The 26,496-nt window shown below is 39.9% G+C and overlaps 1 protein-coding gene across 1 annotated transcript; it reads right to left on the bottom strand.

Annotated features, from left to right (window-relative positions):
- Nucleotides 1-5,804: 5,804 nt before the first annotated feature.
- panx2 (pannexin 2) lies at nt 5,805-26,290 on the bottom strand. Its single transcript, XM_053499973.1, has 6 exons — nt 25,906-26,290; nt 22,231-22,647; nt 10,778-11,889; nt 10,196-10,328; nt 8,825-9,013; nt 5,805-8,025 (listed from the first exon to the last, which is right to left on the bottom strand). Exons 2-6 carry the CDS (start codon nt 22,457-22,459, stop codon nt 7,727-7,729), a joined length of 1,962 nt encoding a protein of 653 aa, XP_053355948.1. The 5' UTR covers nt 22,460-22,647; nt 25,906-26,290; the 3' UTR covers nt 5,805-7,726.
- Between the last annotated feature and the right edge of the window lie 206 nt (nt 26,291-26,496).

Here is a 26,496-nt window from a genome sequence, read left to right on the forward strand (position 1 = left end):
TGGATTGATGGTTCTGAGGCCACACCTCTTTATGTAAAATAAAACAGCTTGGGAGAAAGATTAAAATTTGTCACTGTCAAAGGATATTTGGAATTCAATTCTTAAACATGTCAACTCAACTTCCTTATGTGCCCGCCACTCTTTATTACAGTTTAAGGTTGTACACAGGGCTCATTTCTCCAAACATAAACTTTCCCGTTTCTACCCAGACGTTGATCCTTGTTGTAAGAAATGTAAAAGCGGAGAGGCGTCTCTTATTCATATGTACTGGACATGCCCAAATTTGGAAAAATTCTGGAGGGATGTTTTTAAAACCTTGTCCTATGTATTGAAATGCAAACTTAAACCAGACCCTCTAATTGCTCTGTTTGGTATCACTGGAGAGGAAGATAAGCGTCTAACTCCAGCTAAACAGCGTTTATTATCCTTTGCAACACTCCTGGCCTGGCATTCTCTTTTACTCAAGTGGAAGGATGCCCCGTCACCCACTCACACCCAGTGGCTCAGAGATATTATGTTCTGTTTGTCCCTGGAAAAGATTTACTACTCAATTTGTTATCCAGACTTGAAATTTCAACAGGTGTGCCCTTCCTCCGCTTTTTTCATATACATTTATAGTTTAATTCCCTTCTTATTTGATTGTTTGGTTGTTTGTTTCCTTTTCCCTTTCTATTCCTTTTTTTTTTTTGGCAGAACCAAAAAACTTATAGTTCCATATTCCTTTTTTTTCCCGTTTGTCTCCTTTTTTTTTAATGCCTGGCGTCCAGCCTTTCTTATGCATGTAAAACTGGCTTGGAGTCAGTGAGGGGGGGTGTGGGGGGTGGGGTGGGGTGGGGTTTGCTGTAGGGTTTGTAAGGAGGTTATAAAACATGTATTAAAACATTACATGTTTACCCTTTTATATCCCTGTTTAAAATCAATAAAAATATTGTTGAGAGGGGTGACTCAAACAGGTGAAAATCCAATGGAGCAGGATTAGCACTACAGTGTGGATGCTTTAACATCTTAAAAGTTTTTTGCAGAGTGTCAACAGTGTGGGCAGAAGTGTGCAGATGTGCACTGTCATGCAAGATGGCAAATCCCTTGAATAGCAGTCCCCTGTGTTTTAGCCCTCGGCTCTTTTCACTGTAATGAGCACTCTGATTGTTGAACCTTTTTCCTGGTAATGTCCCAATACTGGCCCCTGAGAACCCTGAAAACTGTAAGCATCAATTTTCCAGCTATCTGAGAAGCTAGTAGCTTTCAAACAGAAATGGAAAATGCATTAACTGGACTGATTAATCCTATTTCTTACAATAGCAGCTGGTAGCCTGTATGATAATACAAGTAAAGGTATGTGATGATGCCAGAGATAGAATATGGAATCATATTATTTTGCTTAAGCAGTCAGTACACTGATCAGCCATAGCATTAAGACCTTAAAACATTAGGCCAATATTGCGTAGGTTCCCCTTTGCCACCAAAATAGACCTCTGAAGATCTGCTGTAGTATCTGGCACCAAGTTGCAGACTGGGACCTCCATGGATTTGACTTGTTTGTCCAGCAGATCCTATATGCTTGTTCGGACTAAGATCTTGGGAATTTGGTGGCCAGATGAACAAACTTGAACTCTTTGCCTCCTCTAATCTCCGAACATAGCACGTTGTGACAATGTTCTGATACGTTTCTATTATAGCCAGCATTACCTTTTTGTAAGAATGATGGCTTTTCTGTGAAATTATATATATATGTTGTTGTTAGTCTTTCGGGTGATCCCGGCAAGGGGTCGCCACAGCGGAATACCCAGTCCGCACTACAACTTGGCACAGGTTTTACGCCGGATGCCCTTCCTGACGGCAACCCTCCAATTTTATCCAAGCTTAGGACCGGCACTGCATCATAAAATAAGCCAGGAGGGGGTCAAACCCAAAATCTACCCCTAGCAACATCTTTGAATCTCTTTCCAGGATCTAGCAAAAAATGTCATGAGATTGTGTAGTATTTTATGTAAGGTAATATACTGTATGGGGGAATAGAAAACAGTTGGATGCTTGTGCATCTCTGTGCCACGCATTCATTGTTGTATTTTGTGGGCAAAATGGAGATCTCTTATACTGCTCCAGCGGTTATATATAGTGATTATTATAGTGGTTATAAATTAATAATTACAACATTAAACATATACAATAATTAAAACTAAAGCAAACTGAAAAGAATGTGTATAAACCATAATGAATGAGGAATGAGTTGTTCTGTCTATTTCTAAAAATATTTTTGAATATTGTAGCATTCATACAAACATAAAATGTGTGGCATAAGAAACATTTCAGCCCTACATTTAATATGTTCTTGTTGTCTTGAATTTCATTACTACAACAGTTTTTTTCTGTTGTACTAAATTGGTGTTAAGTATTCATTTATTTATGTTGGATTTTTTTGTAGATAAATTGTAAAATATTGGTGAAAGATATTGTTGTTGTATCTAGTATACAAATTGCAGTATTAGCAGTACAAATAGACATTCACGCTCACTCACTCATCTTCTATACCGCTTTATCCTGTATTTAGGGTCGCGGGGGCCTGGAGCCTATCCCAGAAGGCTTAGGGCATAAGGCAGGGTACACCCTGGACAGAGTGCCAATCCATCGCAGGGCATACATACTTACACACACTACATGCAATTTGGGACTGCTGAGCAATATCTTCGGACTGTGGGAGGAAACCGGAGGACCGGGAGGAAACCCACCAAGCACGGGGAGAACATGCAAACTCCATGCACACAAAGACAGGAATTGAGCCTGGTCAGGAATCGAACCCAGCCCCTGGAGGTGCAAGGCGACAGTGCTAACCACTACACCACCATGCAGTCATCAAACAGACATTTATATAATTATAATCGCTTATATGTTTCGTTTGGTTGAGCGTTCACCATACGTTCACCATATTTAATTTGAAGGTTGCAAATAGTTAAAATTAAGTACAGCCCCCGAATGGCGCAGTAGTAAAATGCTCTTCCGATCACTATAGCAAAGTGATGCTGTAGCCTTTCGCAGCCGGGGGCCTAGAGAGAGCTAATTGGCCAAGCTCTCTTAGCGTGGTCAGATGGAAGGTACTTAGCACTCTCACATCAATCACAGCTCTATAGCTAATCATGGGCATCTGTTAGCCCCGCAAGTAGTAGGAACGCGACGCTCTGAGATCTCTCTGGCAGACGAGCTGAACACTTTCTATGCTCGCTTCGAGGCTGCAGCTAAAGACGCTAGCGATGCTAATGCTATGACGTGAAGAGAGCCTTTAAGAGAATGAACACTAGGAAAGCAGCAGGACCAGACGGCAACTCAGGTCGTATTCTCAGAGCCTGCGCAGACCAGCTAGCACCTGTGTTCACAGAGATATTCAATCTCTCTTTATCTCAGTCGGTGATCCCCACATGCTTCAAAGAGTCCATCATTGTTCCTGTCTCGAAGAAACCCCATCCTGCTTCTCTCAATGATTACCGCCCTGTAGCCCTCACTTCAGTAGTGATGAAAAGGCCCGGCAGCGTCTCTACCACCTCAGACGCTTGAGAGACTTCAGACTGCCTTCTAAGGTGCTCAGGAATTTCTACTCCTGCACCATAGAGAGCATCCTCACGGGAAACATCACGACCTGGTTTGGAAACAGCCCCTTGCAGGACAGATGAGCTCTACAGAGGGTTGTGCGATTAGCTGAGCGCATCATCTGCCCTGAGCTCCCTGACCTGCACTCAATCTACAGCAAGCGGTGCTGGACCAAGGCCAGGAAGATCGTGAAAGACCTTGGTCATCCCAACAATAGACTGTTCTCTCTGTTGTGGTCTGGAAAGCGATTCCGCTCCCTGAAGGCCAACACAGAGAGACTGAAGAGGAGCTTCTTCCTGCAGGCGATAAGGTCTCTCAATCACACCACCATGCGGAATTAGTACCATCTTTTGAACATTCAAAATTGACTGGACATTTATGGACACGATGGACAAATTCATTCACACTTACACTTACATATATATGTTTTCACTTTCTGGATACTTTATACACAAAATTAACACTTTAATAAGTAACTTTAACATGCATATATTTGCACACCTTCAGGGGTGGGAATTGGAAATTACTAAATTAGGGAGAAAATCTGGATTTAAAAAAATTATATATATATATATATATATATATATATATATATATATATATATATATATATATATATATATATATATTTATTATTATTTTTTTTTTAAATCCACCTTCCGCTTAAGGATGCCTCACAAGTACTCAAGAGGGTTTAGGTCTGGAGACATACTTGGCCACTGACAAACACATGAACATGATAACTAGGTCATGTGACTTTGAATGTAACTGATATTATTTAGGGTGTACTCACTTTTGTTGCCAGATATTTGGACAAGAATGGCTGTATGTTGTGTTATTTTCAGAGGACAGTAATCGACACTGTTACACAAGCTTCACATTGACTACTCTAAAATATATAAGTTTAATTTCTTTAGTATTGTCCTTTAAGAAGATATACTGATATTTATGCTGAAATTAGACAGCTGTACTCTGTACTCACTTTTGTGAGTGAGTGTGTATATATATATATATATATATATATATATATATATATATATTTTGCAGAACTAAAATAAGGTGCATGTTTACACTATACAATCTCGCATATGAAAAAAATCAAAAGTCAGTCATGTTTGGTAAATCTTTTTATTATTATTAATATTTTAAAATGTTAAATCTGCGACTACAGAGCTACATTCTGAACAACCTCCAGTGATAAGTAGTTCCATCAAATTTTAATAATTTGACCCAAGGATTCTCTATCTACACTAATCTAATTAGTGTAAATAGAGTAAAAGTACCACAGAGCTGTCAGCAAAAGAAAAATTAATCCTTTAAACTACAGTTTATACCGTGAATGCAGTTGAGTGTGTGTGGGGGATAAATGTTTATTGATCATATATCTGTAACTGAATATGATCAACATATCATGCAGCATACGTTTCATTTTAACTTGCTTTAGCTTCTAATATTACCAGCTTAAAAATTGGCAACCTACTTGCTCAACAGCAAAACTGAGTTTCTCTAGGATCCATAGGTGCAATTTGAGGATATGACATTCAAGTGGACTTCACCCAATACAAAAGTCAGGTCCATAAATAATTAGACATTAAAAAATATATTGTTAATTTAGCTAATACAGAACCATGGAAATAAAACAAAATAATATGAGCATAAGGGGTATATGAAAACATATTTATATCAAAATTGTGTGAACAATGTAGTACTACAGTACAGTTGCACAAGATAATTGGACAATTCAGCTGTTCCATGGCCGAATGTGTGTTATTTCCTCATTATTTAACTTATACAATTAAGCAGCTTCAGAGTCGATTGGAATGATGATGATGTTGTTAACTACTGAAATGAAATTCAAAGAGCTGTTACTGCTAGTGAAGCAAAAAAAAAAAGACAAAAATAAAAGAAAGATTGCTTCCCTAATAAAGAAAAACTACTTCACAACAAGGCCGTGACACCATCTAGGAAGCAGGGGTATCTGCGGTAAAGCCAACAATAAAAAGAAGGCTTCACCAATATGGGATTTTATTATAAGATATAAATAACTGGTAAGCCACAAGACAAAATTAAAGTTGGTCTTCCTTTAAAACATCTTTAAAATTAAGAAGAGCAAGATTTAGGAAAATAACTGCTCCCATTTTATATCAGGGGTGTGTATGGCTGCAAGTAGAAGTAGTTTCCATGCAGTAATTTTTAATGATATTTTTAAAGTTAATAGTATATTGTCTGCTTAGACTCAGCAAAATACTTTACACTGCAGATGGACTATAATTTAAACCATACTTTATAGAAAAACAGCAAGGAAGTTGAATGTTTTGCAATGGCCAAGTGACTTGAATCCAACTGAGTGAATGCAACTGAAAGCACTTCATTCGATAATGGCAAAACACCCCAAAGCAGGAACTGACCACAGCTGCTTTAAAAATTTGGCAGGACGTCACCAGGAATGAAACCCAGTGACTGGTGATGTCTATGGTTTCAGCCTCCTGGCAGTCACTGAGTGTCTAGAATTTGCAACCAAATATTTATAAAGCTCATTTACATTATGATTATAAGGATGTGCAAATACTACACAGTTCACCTGATTTTGATGTAAGTAACCTCCAATAACTTAAAGTCTGTAATGTAAGCTCATATTCATGATTTAATCCAAACGCAACAGTATAACCAATAACTGTATACTGTATAACCAATAACCAATAACTGTCCTATGTCCAAATATTTATGAACCTGGCTATATTTCATAAACAGTACTAACAGAGACTAATATTTCTCACTCAGCAGTGTGTTTGATAATAATTCCAACATTATTTGGTTGGAATAAAATTTAAAACAAAGAGTGTGCTGAATGGATGTCCATGTACTGACTACACATGAGGGACTGGCAGCTTCATTTTCATAAATCTTTGATTAGCTATACTAAGTACAACGTTTTAACATTATATGATGTCTTATATTTTTCAGACAACATTCAAACAGGTAATAGGAATACAGAATAAAAGTGTCTCTGTGCGTTTTGGTAACATAGAGTTTTTGCCAGAGTTGCAGTTAAAATGTTGCACTGGCCCTGTAGAAATGCTGGAGCGAGGTGTAACTGGTAATTACAGATGTGCTTTATAATGTAGTGGCATACGTAGACAAAAGGTGGGTATTTTGTACTTCTTTTTAATCTAGGAAATGGGTCGTGTGTCAAAGAAAGAGGTGAATTAGTAGATTTCAGATGCGTCAATGCAGCATTTATCTGTAAAGGTACAGTAATGGCGTTCTTAATGAATGGTCAGCTGGTGCTTCTGCTGGAGGGACTGCAGTTTTACAGTACAACTCCAGACATTTTTATTTTAATTAATGGCCAGGTATTTCAATAATTATATTAGATCACATAAATATGCAGTATTTGCTGTTGTGTAATAGTACCCATTTCTCAAAATGAATTAATTTGATGATACTGAGAACAATCACAATTTGGAACTTATGAACCACACTATGACAAAGAACAGACCTCAATCCTTAGGTTGAAGAATCACATGATTTAAATAATGCGACATATATCTGTGTGTTTTGTATATACAGTATGGATATTTTAAATATGCATATTATTGCAACAAGGGTTGTGTGCATTTGCATAATTTAAGGATAAATATGCGATATTGCATTGGATACCTGCTGAAATCCACAGAACAATCTATAAATAGGATGCATTATGTTTGATGTAAGACGTGAACACGGAGGTGTATAAAGCACAAAATATTTCTCATCATTATGTTTTATGATAATCAATGAACCCGGTCCTTAGCTTTGGAATGTTACAGGAAAACATTCCATTTAAGTAAGCACCTGTGTTTGCACTTAGTCAGAGAAATGACTTCCTACTCTTGAGTGATATGTTTCATTGTAATCGGTTGTCTACTTACACAGAAATATGTTTTCTAAATAACTGTAAGTGCAATCATGTTACTTCGATGTCCCTCTACCTGGTCGACAGTACAAAATCTCTGACCTCGTTGTTTTTCACCTAAAGCACAGTAGGTGATAAAGTGTGGCTTCTGCTTCAGGTGAGGTGGTTATAAAGAATGTACCCTTCTCTGGCTTGGTGCTAAGGTCAAACGATGAGAGGTGTGAATATGTGCTTGTCTTTTTGTGCGCTCCATCAGCACTCTCCAGCAGCGATAAGCTCGCCAGGTCTTTCTACCAGTTTGTCCCTGTGGCCTTGCTCCTCTTCCTCCTCCTCATAGAGAGTGTGGTGGATGCTGAGCAGAGGATGTGAAGGGTTACAGCTGTAGGATGTAGGCTGATTCACAGGCTCTGGGTTTGCTTTAAGAGGCTCATTGGTTTTCGGTGATTCAGAAGGAAGCAAAGTAGATGTTACTCCATTCATAAAAGAGGTGGTAGACAAGGTCACAGTGGAAAATGCGCTGGTGGTGGATTGAGGAGGAGGGTCATTCTTTTCTAAAACATTTAAGAAGGATGTGAAGCAAAAACAAAGATTAATATTAGATTTATACATACATAACCCTAATCTTAAACTTTTAAACTCATTCAAGAGGGGGACCCCTAGGAACTAACCTGGAACTATAAACTAATTTTAAAGAATGATATGTAGTTATTTTAAATTAATAACTGTAAGCATTGAAAACAGTCAGCATTGGCAAATTTCTTCAGTATAATAGTAACAACAGTTATTTTTTAATAGTTATTTTCTAACAGTTTTTTATTTTTTAAATAATTCCATATATTTAAACCTTGTATTGCGAGGAACCTCTCTAATGACACTTGCTTTTTCCTCCCTTTAGGGATTTCCCAGAAATGTGACATTGCATTGTCGTTAAACAGATTGATCTCCTGCACTGATACAGCCTTTTAAACTTTTTTCTCCACTGGGGCCATTGTTGCAGGACAGTTAAGGAACATTAACTACACTTGGACACAAAATTTTTAAAATGCTTTACGTATGTTGACCATATGATTGATGCACACGCCCTGTGACTGAGCATGGGAGACGATTACCCATAATACCACAATGTAAAAGAAAGAAGAACCATTGAGAAAAAAAAGGCTCAGTTGTGGTCACGTGACCCTCGGCAAACAAAGCGCATGCATACTACACGTATTTCAAGACCTCGCTCGTTTATCAAGTTAAAATTAATTTTAAATTTGCCTGTTTTGCAAAACCCTTGCAGACCAACTTACTCGCAATCCAAGGTTCCACTGTATTTATCTCCTTACATAATATAAATAAAATTATTACCTGTAAGCGTTGAGGAGACATGGACTACAGTGTGTGTGCCCTCTATGTAAGTAGTGTCCAGAGGATGATCAGCAGCTGGAGGTTGTGGATTATTCGTTTCCGGTTTAGGCTTCTGGGTGGCCGCCATGTACGGATGGACATCCAGGGAGAAATTCCGAGTGTGCTTTTTATCTGTCCCATTGTTGTTTTCTGTAGATTTGAGTTTTAAGGAGTTATGAAAAACAAAGATCAAGTCAATTTGTTTATATAATACAGCTTGAGGGACGAAAAAGTTGCATCAAAAACTTTTAAGGGATCTATGTTTACTGTTATGTGGAACCCTACAACAGTGTTTTCATAAAATAAGAGTCAAGTTTAGAAAAGTATAACCCTCCAACAGTGTTTCCCTGTTCTATACCTCAATCTATTCCTCAATCCAACTAACCATTGTAATGTGGAAGAATGTGTTCTTAATATCATAAGAAACGCATGACATAAAATATTCATATGTTCAAGTATTAAGTATATGTTTTATTTTAAAAAAAAGATCATTCACACTATTCAAAATGGTTAAGAACATTGCAGGAACGTCATTTTAAATACAGCCTAACGTGCTCAGAAACTTTTCAATACTTTTACATAATACAATATTAATCTATTTTTACTAAAATAAAAAAGGTTCTTAATGCATGAGGTGAGCTCAAGTCAAACCAGGACTTTTGACTGTGCAGAATAACAGAACATTGTTATAAGTGCTTGGATGCCATCAAGGTCGAAAGATTCCTGTGTATGCTCGAGCCATCATCGAGCTGTCTGCTTCATGTCTGAAACGCTGGCCTCCCTTTAATGGACCAATGAAGCTCCTTTAACAGCCCAAACGTGAGGAAATCACTTAGAGCAAGGTCAGGATTGTATGGGGATGTGGCAATAACTCTCAGCCAAGTTCTTGTATTGGAGAATGATTGTGTGCACAGTTCCCAGATGCACAGACAGACAATTTTTTTTTTTTTTGAAAAGTGGAAATTTATGCCCTTAATTTAAACATTTGAGTGTTTCCTGAAGTGAAATGTTTCTGTTTTCCATGTAGTCACAAGTAAAAAAAAACAAACAGATTACCTTCAAAAACAAAAAAAGGAGAAAATCTTTTCTGGAAGACAGTTATCTTCTTTTAATAAAACATGTTAGTAGACTTTGAGGTTTTCAGGATTTAGCCAAAGCAATGCTTTCCAGGCCAACTCACATATATTAAGTACAATATTACATTAAAACCCAAAGCAGGAACAGTTTGCATTGCAAGATTAGAAATTAATCCGTTATCAAGTGCCTTTCCTTTGGATTAATAAATAAAAACAATGTAAACCTACCTTGTGTTATGTAATTATTGTGATTTACCTCTAGGAGGATGCTGTGTGCTCTTGGTGTCCAGTAGAGGAGCAATGATGGTATCTGGTACAGTTTTCCTCCGCACAGGTTTAGGTTTTTCTGCTTTTATACTGTTCTCCAATCGAGTCAATGTTAAAGGTTCCTGAATAATCATTAAAAAAAGAATAATTTTACTTTAAATATTAAACTAGAATACTAAGCAGACAGTTTACCTACAGTATCAGAGTTCAGAATGTTATTCAGTGAGACCTGGATAAATAAAAAATATTTCAGCATGATTTTTCAACTGAGCTTATGCATCATAATGACTAACCAAAGAGTTGCACTGTGCTCTCTGTGCAAATTGCTTGAAATTTAAATTGCAAATTAAGACAGAGCATTAATATTAAAATACTGTCTCCATGATAGGGAGGTGTTACAGTATCTTTGTAATATGTTTGTTATTTTTTTGGATGGTTGAAAGGAAAATAATATTTTTGTTTAGATGTATATAGTGTAACACATGCAATACTGTCTTCCTGATTGCATAATTAAATGAGTATGGTCAGAGGCATGCTTGGACAAGGTATAAACAGAACCATGTGTGCGTACTTTAAATGACTGAGGCAGAGGATTCGATGTAGGGATCCACTTGATCTTTTTCCGTGGTCTTTTGATCACTGTCTCTACTCCCATTTCTCCAACTCCCAGTACAGATGGATCTAGGCTGGGGTCAATCGTCTGAATCCCAGAGTCTCTAACAGTGGGTGTGGCATCATGGTTAGACTGAGCTAATGCCGCCAATAATTGTCGCACTACGTTGTCATACATAAGGTCACTCTCGTTAGTTATAAAATCCAGCCTGTTTAGAGACTTGATGTGGTCCCTGTTTTCGTTACAGAACATGGCCAGGATGTTAATATCACAAAACTGAGACTTCTGCCAACGCCGCCGCGTCTTGATGCCGACTTTGTGCAACTTGTCGAAAACAAAGTTGGATTTGCGGACCACGAATAGGTGCAGTAGATTGACTAAAATAATTAGGTTCACGCTGCAGAGCAGTGTGATGTCTACAGCAGCCATAATGCGCTGGAGCTGCACAGCTGGCAGCTTGCAGTTGACACTGAGCCGCAACTCAGGGATGCTGCTGATGTCAGGTGGCTCACCCAGCATGCACGTGAACTCATTTTGCCGCTGCCGAGCATAGTATGCGCTCAGGTAGGAGATGGGAATGGAACTGAGACAGATGATGGCTAAATGCCTGGCTAGATAAAGCTTGGCTAAAAAGTTACTTTGCCCTCGTCGCTCTAGATATTTTTCAAAAAGATTCTGCTCTGGGCTTTTCTCCTTCTCTGCATTCTCGATGATCTCCCGCCGCTCACGCTCACTGATCCCTGGCCCTTTGGACTGGATCTGCTTCTCGATCTTGGGTGCTCTGCCCTCAGCTGCACGGTGGTAGCAATTGTCAATTTCTTGGAGTAGAAAGTTGAGTTCAGAGGTAAGGCGTGTGGATGCGAGGAATTCCCAGCTAAGCGCTGGGATATACATGATACCAGCGAACGCTAGCAAAGCATAGGGCAGAAACTTGTGCTCAAACAGAGATGGTCGGAGTTCAGGCTCAACCCCAGGAATAGCATCACGTAGCTCTGTCCAGCAGTAACCTCTGGCATAGAGGGCTTGGTCACGTGTGAAATTGTGTGGTGTGTAACAGTATATTGACTCCTCTGAAACAGAATGATATAAAAAAGAAAAGCCATTAGAAGCAGCTTTTATAAAGGTATCCTATAACAATATAATTCCTATGTCTGGCAAAGATCTCTCTAAACAAAATTACCCTGCATGAGCTTGAGAACCATCCTCCTGAAAATCATCAACCAGTTTCACATACTTAAATTGTGCTGCAGATAATCTGACAGCAAAGGAGCTAGTTCTGCCACTAGGAATACTAGCAGTTCTGATGTAATAGAAGTGAAATGATTTGCACATCGCCAGAAAACATTATTTCTGCAAGTGCGATTGAATACAGTATATGGCTTCTGAATAGTGAAAGACTTGTTTGGGTTTGCAAGGGCCCCTGAGTATACCATGGCAAGTGAAAAGAGCTACTTCATCAACGTTGGGGAGCCAGAATATTAGGTTTTCAAGAGGCGCCCCAGATTGGAGATATCCACAGATCATTTCAATATTCGTAATTAGAGAAGCCAATTTATTTCTATTATTATAATTATTAAATTCTATTACTAAGGGCTATTCAGATTATTTTGTAATCTAACCCGATGCTCTTCTTGTGCCTCTGAGCTACCTCACAGCAGGTTTCTACTGCTATGCAGTCAAACTGACTCAGCATTTCGTTTAAAGTCACCATTTCTTTTGTGTTATTTCTTACTCTTACTCTCATTTGCTCTCCGACCACATTGTGTGATCTTCACTGATTTCTAACACTCAAAAATAAGCACTGCACACTTAAACCCAGTAGTGCTGGCCAGCATGTGCCTAATTCAGACAAAAAGCTGTAAACACTAGTGCGATTAAAAATGATATTGTTTTTAACGCCACATTTAATTTAGGGACGGAGTAATACTTACCAAACTGAGGGATTCATTTGGCGTAAGCATGTAAAAATCTATTATTTTAGTCTGTAAGAAGTGCATTATGGGACAGTATGGAAAACGAAGTAGTGATTTCCAAATTTACTTTGACTTGTATTTCATTAAAGACAATATGAACACAAAATAATTTATGTTTTGTCTGGTCAACTTCATTTCATTTTAAAATATACATCCTTTCCTGTCATTGAGACCTGCAACATGTTTTTAGGGCTACCCCAATTTAGGGCTAGTAATCAGGTAAATTGGTTACATAATGATGTGATTTCAAACAGGTGATGTCAACAGGTGATTGTAATTATGATTTGGTACAAAAGCAGCATCCAAGGAAGGTCTAGTCCTTCAGGAGCAAAGATGTGCCAAGGATCGCCAGTTTGGCAAGAAATACGTGACAAAATTATTGAAATGTTTAAAAACAATGTTTCTCAAAGAAAGATAGGAAGACATTTGGATATTTCACCTTCAACGTGCATAACATAATTAAAAAATTCAAGGAATCTGGAGGAATTTCAGTGTGTAAAGGACAATGCTGCAAGCCTAAGCTGAATCACTGTGATCTCCGATCCCTCAGGCGGCACTGCATGTAGAATCGTCATTCATCTATAAACTATATCACCTCATGGGCTCAGAACTATTTTCTCAAACCTTTGTCAAGTACCACAATACATAGTTACATCCACAAATGCCAGTTAAAACTGTACTGTGCCAAAAAGAAGCCCTATGTTAACAGTGTCCAGGAACGCCGTCGACTTATCTAGGCTCGGAGGCATCTCGGATGGACCATCACACAGTGGAAACGTGTTCTGTGGTCAGATAAATCGGTATTTCAGGTATTTTTTGGGAGAAAAAAGAAAAGGCAAAAGACTGTTTTGACTGTTACCAGCCAAAAGCCAGGGTCTGTCATGGTATGGAGTTGTGTCAGTGCCCTAGGCAAAGGTAACTTGCACATCTGTGATGGCACCATTAAGGCTTAAAAGTACATAGAGATTTTGGAGCACAATATGCTGCCTTCAAGAAGACATTGTTTCCCGAGACACACATGCTTATTTTAACAAGGACAGGTACAGTACTTGACTGGCCTGCTTGCAGTCCCGACCTGTCTCCATTAGAGAATGTGTGGTGCATTTTTTTTTTCAGTTTCAGTTTTTGAATTTTGTTGCAAGGACCAAAATTGGAATATGTGTTTATTTAAAAAAAAAAAAAAAGAAATTCACGAGGAACACATTAATAATGTGCTATTGTATGTCTGCAATGAAATACAAGTCAAAGTAAATTTAAAAATCACTATATTATTTTTTGCATTTTCCATACTGTCCCAACTTTTTCTGATTTGGGGTTGTAACACAATAACACTGTCAGTATCTTTATCTCCAAATACCCCCTGATTACACAAATTGTACAACTTGACTGCACTACTAGTAAAACGAAATTGGACTCATCAAAACTTGCCAAACTTGCACATTTCAAGGACAACATGTCTTTTCTTGTCTTCTTGTTTATACAGTCTTTCTACATTTTTTAAACACATTTTGCACTACCACATAAGCAAACCCTTGTGGTACAGCCCACTTGCACAGGCTGCAACAAAGAGGAAAAGACCACACTGTGTAACCCTCTGTAATGAAGTGAGCATGTATGACCACATTTTTTTGTTTATCACTGTGCAAACTTATTTATTTTTGTACACTACTACTTCATTACATAGTCTATTCTGTGTCCTACTATATGCAATGATTTATTATATCTTTACATCTACTTCATAATGTTTAGCAAAATTATAAATATATGAAACTACACTCACCTAAAGGATTATTAGAAAACACCATACTAATACAATGTTTGACCCACTTTTGCCTTCAGAACTGCCCTAATTCTACGTGGCATTGATTCATCAAGGTGCTGAAAGAATTCTTGAGAACTGTTGGCCCATATTGATAGGATAGCATCTTGCAGTTGATGGAGGTTTGTGGGATGCACATCCAGGGCACGAAGCTCCTGTTCCACCACATCCCAAAGATGCTCTATTGGGTTGAGATCTGGTGACTGTGGGGGCCATTTTAGTACAGTGAACTCATTGTCATGTTCAAGAAACCAATTTGAAATGATTCGAGCTTTGTGACATGGTGCATTATTCTGCTGGAAGTAGCCATCAGAGGATGGGTACATGGTGGTCATAAAGGGATGGACATGGTCAGAAACAATGCTCAGGTAGCCCGTGGCATTTAAACAATGCCCAATTGGCACTAAGGGGCCTAAAGTGTGCCAAGAAAACATCCCCCACACCATTACACCACCACCACCAGCCTGCACAGTGGTAACAAGGCATGATGGATCCATGTTCTCATTCTGTTTATGCCAAATTCTGACTCTACCATTTGAATGTCTCAACAGAAATCGAGACTCATCAGACCAGGCAACATTTTTCCAGTCTTCAACTGTCCAATTTTGGTGAGCTTGTGCAAATTGTAGCCTCTTTTTCCTATTTCTAGTGGAGATGAGTGGTACCCGGTGGGGTCTTCTGCTGTTGTAGCCCATCTGCCTCAAGGTTGTGCGTGTTGTGGCTTCACAAATGCTTTGCTGCATACCTCGGTTGTAACGAGCCCATTCTCCTCTGACCTCTAGCATCAACAATGCATTTTCGCCCACAGGACTGCCGCATACTGGATGTTTTTCCATTTTCACACCATTCTTTGTAAACCCTAGAAATGGTTGTGCGTTAAAATCCCAGTAACTGAGCAGATTGTAAAAATACTCAGACCGGCCCGTCTGGCACCAACAACCATGCCACGCTCAAAATTGCTTAAATCACCTTTCTTTCCCGTTCTGACATTCAGTTTGGAGTTCAGGAGATTGTCTTTACCAGGACCACACCCTTAAATACATTGAAGCAACTGCCATGTGATTTATTAGATAATTGCATTAATGAGAAATTGAATAGGTGTTCCTAATAATCCTTTAGGTGAATGTAATTCACAACTAATAAGTGATTCATTGTATATACAGTATATATACAGTGGCTTGCAAAAGTATTCGGCCCCCTTGAACTTTTCCACATTTTGTCACATTACAGCCACAAACATAAATCAATTTCATTGGAATTCCACGTGAAAGACCCATATAAAGTGGTGTACACTTAAGAAGTGGAACAAAAATCATACATGATTCCAAACATTTTTTACAAATAAATAACTGCAAAGTGGGATGTGCGTAATTATTCAGCTCTCTTTAGACTGAGTGCAGTCAGTTGCCCATAGACATTGCCTAATGAGTGTTAATGACTAAATAGAGTGCACCTGTGTGTAATCTAATGTCAGTACAAATACAAATTCAAATTCTATTTGTCACATACACAGTCATACACAGTACGATATGCAGTGAAATGCTTAGACAACTGCTTGTGACCTAAGAATATGAATAGGAAATAAATATGAAAATAAAATAAAGGGTAAGTTTAACTAGGGAAGAATAAAATAAAAATATACAAATAAAAGTTAAAAATAAAATATCTGTACACAAAATACACAATATAGAAAAATATATGGAAAATATATGAAAAAAATGTAAAACAATAAGAGCAGCCGAATAAATGGTAATAAAAGAATGGTTATGTCCATGATTGTGCAATCCACATATTAAAAGTGACTTGTGCAGTGCAAATATGTTTAAAGTGATTTGTGCTGGAGTGATTTGATGTGATTTGATTTAATGACCACGAAGTGTAGTTGTGCAGTGGCCAATAGTGTAAACAAATGTCCAGAATGTCCAGTGTGTGTGTAAAAACCATATGTGTGGGTCAGTACTGTGTGGTGGTGTGATTGTGATTGAGAGACCGTATTGCCTGTGGGAAGAAGCTCCTCCTCAGTCTCTCTGTGTTGGCCTTCAGGGAGCGGAATCGCTTTCCTGACCTCAACAGAGAGAACAGTCCATTGTTGGGATGGCTGAGGTCCTTCACTATCTTCCTGGCCTTAGTCCAGCACCGCCTGCTGTAGATTGAGTGCAGGTCAGGGAGCTCTGTGCGGATGGTGCGCTCAGCTGATCGCACAACCCTCTGTAGAGCTCGTCTGTCCTGCATGGTGCTGTTCCCGAACCAGGTTGAGATGTTTCCCGTCAGGATGCTCTCTATGGTGCAGGAGTAAAAGTTCCTGAGCACCTTGGAGGGCAGTCGGAAGTCTCTCAAGCGTCTGAGGTGGTAGAGACGCTGTCTGGCCTTTTTCACCACGGTGTTGATGTGACAGGACCATGACAGGTCCTGCGTGATGTGAACACCGAGGTATTTAAAGCTGTTCACTCTCTCCACTGGGCTCTCGTTGATGATGGGGGTCTGGTAGTTCCTCTCCCGCTTGGTGCTGAAGTCCACTACCAACTCCTTTGTCTTACTGACATTTAGAAGGAGGTTGTTCCTCTGGCATCAGTTCTCCAGATTCCTAATCTCCTTCAGGTAGGCCGTCTCGTTGTTATCAGAGATCAGGCCCACCACGACGGTGTCGTCAGCAAACTTAATGATGGTGGTGGAGCTGGTAGTGGCCACACAGTCATATGTGTACAAAGAGTACAGCAGGGGGCTCAGAACACAACCCTGGGGGGCTCCAGTGCTGAGAGTGATGGAGGCTGAGACGTGTCCGCCCATCCTTACTGCCTGTGGTCTGCCAGTTAGGAAGTTGGAGATGCACTGACACATAGATGAGCTGAGTCCCAGGTGCTCCAGCTTGGTGGTGAGTGTGGAGGGAATTATGGTATTAAATGCAGAGCTGTAGTCGATGAAGAGCATTTTAACATAGTTCCCCCTTCTAGTGTCCAAGTGAGTAAGTGATGTGTGGAGGAGATGTGAGATTGCATCGTCTGTGGAACGATTTGGACGGTAAGCGAACTGTAGTGGGTCCAGTGCGGGTAGTGATGAAATGATAAAGTCTCTGACCAGGCGTTCAAAGCACTTCATCACTACTGAGGTGAGGGCTACAGGGCGATAGTCATTGAGTGAAGCAGGATGAGGTTTCTTCGGGACAGGAACAATGATGGACTCTGTGCAGCATGTGGGGATCACCGACTGAGATAAAGAGATGTTGAATATCTCAGTGAACACAGGTGCTAGCTGGTCTGCGCAGGCTCTGAGAATACGACCTGAGATGCCGTCTGGTCCTGCTGCTTTCCTGGTGTTCACTCTCTTGAAGGCTCTCCTCACGTCATGCTCGGTGATGGCAGTGTCTTCCTGTCTGCAGCCGTTAGAGCCGCTAGCATTAGCATCGCTAGCGTCTTTAGCTGCAGCCTCGAAGCGAGCATAGTGTTCAGCTTGTCTGCCAGAGTCACGTCCGCGTTCGTCATACCGGTTGTTGGTGTTTTATAGTCCGTTATTGTCCTTAATCCCTGCCACAGGCTCCTAGAGTCATTCTGTTGAAGCTGTGACTCTAGTTTCCTCCCGTAGCGCTGCTTTGCCTCTTTTACTGCCTTCCGGACGTTGTATGACGCAGCCTTGTATGGTTCCAGGTCTCCCGACCCGTGTTGTATGCGGTGAACCGAGAAGAACTCGGCCGGCTGGGTGGCGTGGTCCGGCACTGCTAGGTTCAGCCATGTCTCGGTGAAGCAGAGGACATTGCAGTCCCGTATGTCTCTCTGGAACTTTACCCTGGCCCTGAGGTCATCGAGCTTGTTTTCCAGTGACTGGACGTTGGCGAGCAGAATGCTAGGCAGAGGTGTGCGGTGTGCACGGGCTCTCAGCCTGTTCCTGACGCCGGCTCGTTTCCCTCGGGGCCGCCGCTTCACGTCGCGTCCTTTGTTGTCCCTCAGGATCTCACTCGGAAAGCTCGGATCCGGAGTTAAAAACGTCGAATTGTAAGTACATTGTACACCAATAGAAACAAGAGTGTCTCTATCATAACTAATGTACTCCATGGTGGTAATTTTGCCGGTTTTAAAACGCTGTAAACTAACTTAAAAGACAAAAACAGAGAAAAGGTGGTCGGAGCACACCTGCCCTGTGCTCTGCTCTGTGACGGCCTCCAAAGGTTGTCTAAGAGAAAATTGGGAGCAACAACACCATGAAGTCCAAAGAACACACCAGACAGGTCAGGGATAAAGTTATTGAGAAATTTAAAGCAGGCCTAGGCTACAAAAAGATTTCCAAAGCCTTGAACATCCCACGGAGCACAGTTCAAGCGATCATTCAGAAATGCAAGGAGTATGGCACAACTGTAAACCTACCAAGAAAAAGCCGTCCACCTAAACTCACAGGCCAAACAAGAAGAGCGCTTATCAGAAATGCAGCCAAGAGGCCCATGGTGACTCTGGACGAGCTGCAGAGATCTACAGCTCAAGTGGGGGAAACTGTCCATAGAACAACTATTAGTCATGCACTGCACAAAGTTGGCCTTTATGGAAGAGTGGCAAGAAGAAAGCCATTGTTAACAGAAAACCATAAGAAATCCCATTTGCAGTTTGCCACAAGCCAAGTGGGGGACACAGCAAACATGTGGAAGAAGGTGCTCTGGTCAGATGAGACCAAAATGGAACTTTTCGGCCAAAATGCAAAACGCTATGTGTGGCGGAAAACTAACACTGCACATCACTCTGAACACACCATCCCCACTGTCAAATATGGTGGTGGCAGCATCATGCTCTGGGGGTGCTTCTCTTCAGCAGGGACAGGGAAGCTGGTCAGAGTTGATGGGAAGATGGATGGAGCCAAATACAGGGCAATCTTGGAAGAAAACCTCTTGGAATCTGCAAAAGACTTGAGACTGGGGCGAAGGTTTACCTTCCAGCAGGACAACGACCCTAAACATAAAGACAGGGCAACAATGGAATGGTTTAAAACAAAACATATCCATGTGTTAGAATGGCCCAGTCAAAGTTCAGATCTAAATCCAATCAAGAATCTGTGGCAAGATCTGAAAAATGCTGTTCACAAACGCTGTCCATCTAATCGAACTGAGCTGGAGCTGTTTGGCAAAGAAGACTGGGCAAGGATTTCAGTCTCTAGATGTGCAAAGCTAGTAGAGACATACCCTAAAAGACTGGCAGCTGTAATTGCAGCAAAAGGTGGTTCTACAAAGTATTGACTCAGGGGGCTGATTAATTACGCACACCCCACTTTTCAGTTATTTATTTGTAAAAAATGTTTGGAATCATGTATGATTTTCGTTCCACTTCTTAAGTGTACACCACTTTGTATTGGTCTTTCACGTGGAATTCCAATAAAATTGATTCATGTTTGTGGCTGTAATTTGACAAAATGTGGAAAAGTTCAAGGGGGCCAAATACTTTTGCAAGCCACTGTTATATATATATATATATATATATATATATATATATATATATATATACTCAGCAAGAAAAGAAACGTCCCTTTTTTAGGACTGTGTATTTCAACAATAATGTTGTAAAAATCAAAATAACTTTACAGATCATCATTGTAAAGAGTTTAAACAATGTTTTCCATGCATGTTCAATTAACCATAATCAATTAATTAACATGCACCTGTGAAATGGTCGTTAAGATCTAACAGCTTACGGAAAGTAGGCATTTAAGGTTACAGTTCTAAAAACGCAGGACACTAAAAAGACCTGTGTACTGACTGTGAAAAACACCCAAAGAAAGATGCCCAGGGTCCCTGCTTATCTGCGTGAACGTGCATTAGACATGCTGCAGGGAGGCATGAGGACTGCTGATGTGGCTAGGGCAATAAATTGCCATGTCCGCACTGTGAGACGCCTAAGACAGCGCTACAGGGAGACAGGAAGGACAGCTGATCATCCTCACAGTGGAAGACCACATGTAACAGCACCTGCACAGGTTCGGTACATCCGAATATCACACCTGCGTGACAGGTACAGGATGGCCACAACAACTGCCCGAGTCACACCAGGAACACACAATCCCTCCATCAGTGCTCAGACTGTCCGCAATAGGCAGACCATGAGGAGGAGATGCACTGCTGTACTTCAAGCAGCTGGTGGCCATACCAGATACTGACTGGTACTTTTGATTTTGAGCCTCCCTTCATTCAGGGACACATTGTGAAACATTTTTAGTTTATGTCTTATGGTGTTGACTCTTTTAGTGTTCATACAAATATTTACACATTAAATTTACTGAAAGTAAAAACAGTTAAAAGTCAGAGGACGTTTCTTTTTTTGCTGAGTATATATATATATATATACAGGTATAAGCCGTTGGTATAAAGGCTTTGATGGTAACAGACACATCTCAATAAATATTTATAATAATTGATAAATTTAAAAATATATTTTTATATGAATATTTTTGGGCTGTGGAAAGAATCATCGGAGTTTCCATTATTTCTTATGGGGAAATTATCTTTGATATATGAGTGTTTTGATATAAAATACACTTCCGGAACAAATTATGCTTGCAATCCAAGGTTTAACTGTATGGCTTACAGCTAATAAATTTGCAAATGTTTCCTGAGTTTTTAAATGGTCTCTCTGTCTGGTTGAGTAGGCTACGCAATCATGGGGAAGACTCCTGACTTGACAAAGCTGGTTGTTTACAAAATGGTGTATCCAAGCACATTAATGGAAAGTTGAATGGAAGGAAAAATTGAACAACAGGGATAACCGCAGCTTTAAGAGGATTGTGAAACAAAACCCATTAGAGAATTTGGCGTAGATTCACAAGGACAGCTAGATCAATACTTCAAGATCCACCATGCATAAACGTATCCAGGACATGGGCTACAATCGTCGCATTCCTTGTGTCAAGCCTCGCATAAACCAGAGACAACGTCAAACGTGTCTTACCTGGGCTAAGGACAAAAAAGATTGGACTGTTGCTCAATGGGTCCTTTTTTTTAGATAAAAGTAAAATTTGCATTAAATTTGGAAATCAAGGTCCCAGAGTCTGGTGGAACAGAGGAGAGGCACAGAATTCAAGTTGCCTGAGGTCCAGTTTAAAGTTTGCACAGTAAGCGGTGGTTTGGGAAGCCATTTAGTTTTAGTAAGTTTTATCTGGTCAGTGCAACTGTCTAACAGAAAGTTTTAGAGCACTTCATGCTTCCCCAGCTTTATGGAGGTGCTGATTTAATTACATATATCAGAATGGTCTATGAGTTCTGGCTCAGACTTTTTTAATTAAAGCAACATCACTCAAATTTGTACTTTGTCTTAACTGGAGATCATCACATGCCTGCAATATTGTAATGAACTTCTCAAAAGAAAAAGAGCTTAATTGGAACCATCATGACCCTGACCAAGTGGTCAATAAGGCCCTGGCAAATGCATCGGCTCTGTGCATTTCTTTGTATGTGGTCTTTCTTTGTCCTGCTTCACATCTGACCACTCACTCTCACTCTTATGTAACAAAAAAAAAATCCTTTTTGGTCTGACAGCATCCCAGTCCAAATGTATCTGCATTCAAAAACTCTCTGTGTACTATATATCAGTAATTCTGACTGACAAACAACATTTAACTGAGTTGTGCATAAAACCTGAATGCAAAGCACCAACCTGCAAAGTTCCGTGTAAAGACCAGAGTGACTAGTAAGATGGGGATGATGACCGTTCCTATGGTGACAACTCGATCAAAGGGCAGCTCCAGTTTGAGCTGCACCATGAGCCCAGCTAGTGCACCACCCTTCTCATCCTGTGTGGAACCAGGCATTATTAACTCCTTCAGCTTCTCTCCTGCAAGCAGAGCGGTGGCCATGTCTAAGTTCTGCTCAAAAAGGTTCTGCATCCGGCAACTGGAGTCCTGCTACAGCTAAATCCACGATGCACCTGGTTGAACAGTCGATCAGTTCACCCTATTAGTCAAATATCCTGCTACTGATGCATGGTCAAGGCTGTGCTTAGTCCTTGTAGAATGACAGAAAATCCAGCTTGAATTTATGTTTGGTTTGCTAATACTCCTCCCTCATATTACACCTGTAAAAAAGACACACAGATTAAAATCATGGTAAGTGATCATAAAAAAATTGTCCTTTAACATATATGAAAGAAAGAAGAAATTCTACAGAATTGTACTTGTCCAGAGATCATGTAATTGCATGGCCATTCACAGCAAAATAATCTTTCTACTGCAAACCATAAAACTCTATTTTACTGTTTATTAGTTCATTCATTTCAAATAACTGGTTTAGTGGATCCAAAGCCTATCTCAGGACAATTATGCATGAAGCAGGAATAAATCTTAAATTAAACACCAGTTCATTACAGTTATCAAGTACACACACGTATACAATGTAAAGCTAAATTAGTAGTCAATCCACCTACTGATTTTTTGCTTATTAAGTCATTAAGACATCATCAGTAACTTGGTCAGGGTCATGCAGGAATATACATGGACAATTTATATAAGCCTGCACTAAACCCCCTGCTAGTAGGGTACATACAGTAGTTGAAAATAGAATGAATGTTAATGTTAAATTAATTAATCTAACAGGTAATATGGGTTACATAAATGCCATTTGTAGATGTTACAACTACAGAACTCTCCCCAAATGTCCTGTCTGCCTTTTCTGACACAGATCTACTAACATTGTGCAAAGATGCTTTTTATTTTTAAGTAATTCTTCTTATGGTACTTTATGATGCTCCTAATTACAGTACATTACCCTGATGATGGGCAATAACTATTTTTAGTGACATACAGTTGGTTAAGCACTACTGTATAAACCTAAAATACTGTAGAAATAAGACTTTTTACATACACTTTTTAATTTACATAATTCACACTTTAAAAAAATATATACAAATGGTTACTTTACCCAGATATAATTTCCCAGCCTCTTTTGTTATATATAGTACCAAAACATATAGCCTTTTATGCTGGCCCATCACCATGTTGCAACTGTTACAGCTAGTACATAATAATGACCGTTGACTGTTATTTCATGAAAAGCTGACTCATAGAAATGCGCTTTCACAAGCAAGTATCTTTTAATATTTTTACCTCTTCTATGGGGATGTCTCATTTTCTTCGTCTCTACACATAATCAGTACAGGATCACGGTGGGGGGGTGGGGGTGATCTTCAGTGTCAGCAAATAGGGTTAAAGGTTGAATAGCTCAACAGTGGTAGTTTGGTGTTGCTGGTGCTTGAACCTCTGATCTTCCGATCACTAACCCAGAACCTTAACCATTTACTGTGTGCCACCAGTGCCCTACTGCATCACTTAAAATCACAGTTAAGTATGCGGTATATGTAAAAGCAAAATAAATGCTTTATTCTTCAACTTAACTCCGCCGTTGCTGTTTCTCAAGTGCTGGATGAGAAAGGAGAATGGTTGGGCGTTGGGCTAGCAACCCGCCCCGTAAAAACCCAACTGCTACGGAAACAACGAGAATTCTCTTCAAGTTCAATCGAAAACAATGGAAAACACTTGTTGCCCTATGCACCGATCGGTGCTGGAGGCCTTAAGGATTCTTTAACTTACATTAAGACTTATATCAAAAAATTTAAGTTACAGTGTATCAATTAGTTGGAAGCAACTTATCTGAATACTTCCTTCCTAGACTCAAAACTCATTTTTTGACACATTCCTGAATAGCATTCTACTGAGCAGTGCTTCTGTTTTATGTCTTGTTTCTACTTTTATTATCATTATTTTTATCATGACTAATATTATAAGTGGTATGTTATTGTGTTGCTATGTTCTTAGGTTTTTCTTTTTCTTGTTACCATCATTTTATTTTTATTTTATAATTTTTTTTTATTTTACATTTTATTATAAAACACCCTGCTGTTTATGGCCTGATTGTTGACTTTTGTACAGCACTTTAGTCAGCTTTGTTGTTGTTTTAAAGTGCTTTAGAAATAAAGTGGTATGGTATGGTATGGTATGGTATCTACAGTATTTAGAAAGCTTGTCATTGGGTGTCCAAGGCTAAACTGACTGCCATACTGTAACTCTAAACCACTAAATCAATAACTGCTTTGTCCTGCAGGATAACTTTGGATCCAAGGTCTTAAAGTGGATCACTGGGCACAAGGCATGATGCGATCCATTAGGCATGATTTATTTCTACCATGTCCAGGAACGACTGCTCTCTCCTCCCCACTCCCCTACTGACCAGCGTTCATGAGATTGGCGCACGCTACTTGCATGTTACTGTACGTGCACACAGAGATTTCGGAAGAGGTTGACGGCACTGATGTAAGAGAATCTAAACAGAAACCTACTTCTATTCTCAGGTACGATCAGTTCCATATCTGATTTGATGCATGCCCAATTATGATGTATCGTTCTCGAGACCAACTTTTCCAGCAGACTCAGGCACAGCTCCAGAGTGCCGAACAAATATGTTCTCACTGATCAAAATGAACCAGACTTTGGGGTTTAGTGTTCTCAGAAACGATTCCAGGACACTAATATTACAACTCCATGAGGAAATCACCTATTGGTATGTTTTAGGACGTGGGAGGAGAACCCTGAACAAACTTACACAGACGCGGGTGAGGAATGAATTGGCAACCCTTAAGCTGCAAGAACACCATCTTTTATCTGTTTTATCTGGTGTAAATCAATAGAATAACAGAGTAAGGACTTAACACATTCTAAGTCAGAGGTTACATGCTACTTTCTCACACACACAAGCACACACTTAGGAAGTGCATTACTGTGTTAAGAATGCTTTACCATATTAATAAAAAAAAAAAAGAACCTTTTCCCAAAACTACTGACAACTCTTTATCCGATTTTTTTTTTTTTTTTAGTTTTGTCCACATTATGAAGCGGTAGTACCGCGTTATTAAGCGTAATGTACGGCCTATTAATATGGTTGTTGTCGCCAATATGTATTAACTTGAAGGTGTGATGTTCAGACCAATGCTAGAACATGTTTAGCTAGAACAGAGTGCTCATGTGAAAGCCGGGAAGTGGAATGAGAATGATGAGCAGGTAGCGCGTACAGAACATGAGCTTTCCGAACCCTGGTTCTGAACCGGACCGCACGGGACAGAATGTTTTCGCGTCAGGATGTCCCCACGTTTATACCCGACTCAGACCGAAGGCGAATTAAGCAGTAGGATACCAGAACTCTACCCTTCATATAATAATAATGTCACATCAGTGCGCTGGCGGTCGGCGTTTACCGGAAACACCACCACGCAGAAAACACACCTGTCCACAAAGCACAGATGCAAACAACACGGGATGTGAGCTGTCTTTCTGTTTTTACTTACCGTTCCTGAGCATCTCTCGGAGAGTCAAGAGTTAATCTGCAGTGCGGGCGAGCGGTTCCAGCGTGTATCCGGGCACCGGTTTGTTCCGCCTTCTCCCGCCAATCTTTCACTCTTCCTCTCTCTTCGCTCATGTCTCTCCTCAACCTCACAAACTTCAAGGAGAGTCGCCTGGATCGCGCATTTGTATTTGTCTCTCCTTCTCCTTCTCACCCAACCTCAGCTTACCTGAGTTCACCAAAAACACGCTCGGTGACCTTCAGCAAAGACAATCCTTCTATACATTTTTGACACTCAGGCTCTACTCATTACAGGTTGCAGCCTATATTATAGCATATACGACAATTCTCCACAATTATAACACGCATGGAAATCTCGTAAATATGCCTACTGTTACAGATACTGCTGATTCAGACTGCCGTCACTCTCCTAATTTAAGGGAAAGCTCATTTTTAAAAAGCCGACAGTAATTATGAAGATGGATATCATCTGATACCTGATATATCCCTTTTAGGAGGGAGTTCATTTATCCCTAGACAAACGCCTTCTATTTGGGTAATGTCATCCCCCTCCAAACCAGTTTGTACCGGTTAG

Source organism: Clarias gariepinus, chromosome 7, assembly GCF_024256425.1.
Source record: "Clarias gariepinus isolate MV-2021 ecotype Netherlands chromosome 7, CGAR_prim_01v2, whole genome shotgun sequence".
Lineage (NCBI taxonomy): Eukaryota > Metazoa > Chordata > Actinopteri > Siluriformes > Clariidae > Clarias > Clarias gariepinus.

Excerpts from the sequence above, each read along its gene's own strand:
- panx2 (XM_053499973.1), bottom strand. The coding sequence starts at position 22,459 with ATGCAGAACCTTTTTGAGCAGAACTTAGACATGGCCACCGCTCTGCTT. Across the intron at positions 11,890-22,230 it reads CTTTACACGGAACTTTGCAG|AGGAGTCAATATACTGTTAC; the intron begins GTTGGTGCTTTG and ends ATTCTGTTTCAG. Across the intron at positions 8,026-8,824 it reads TGTCTCCTCAACGCTTACAG|AAAAGAATGACCCTCCTCCT; the intron begins GTAATAATTTTA and ends TAAATGTTTTAG.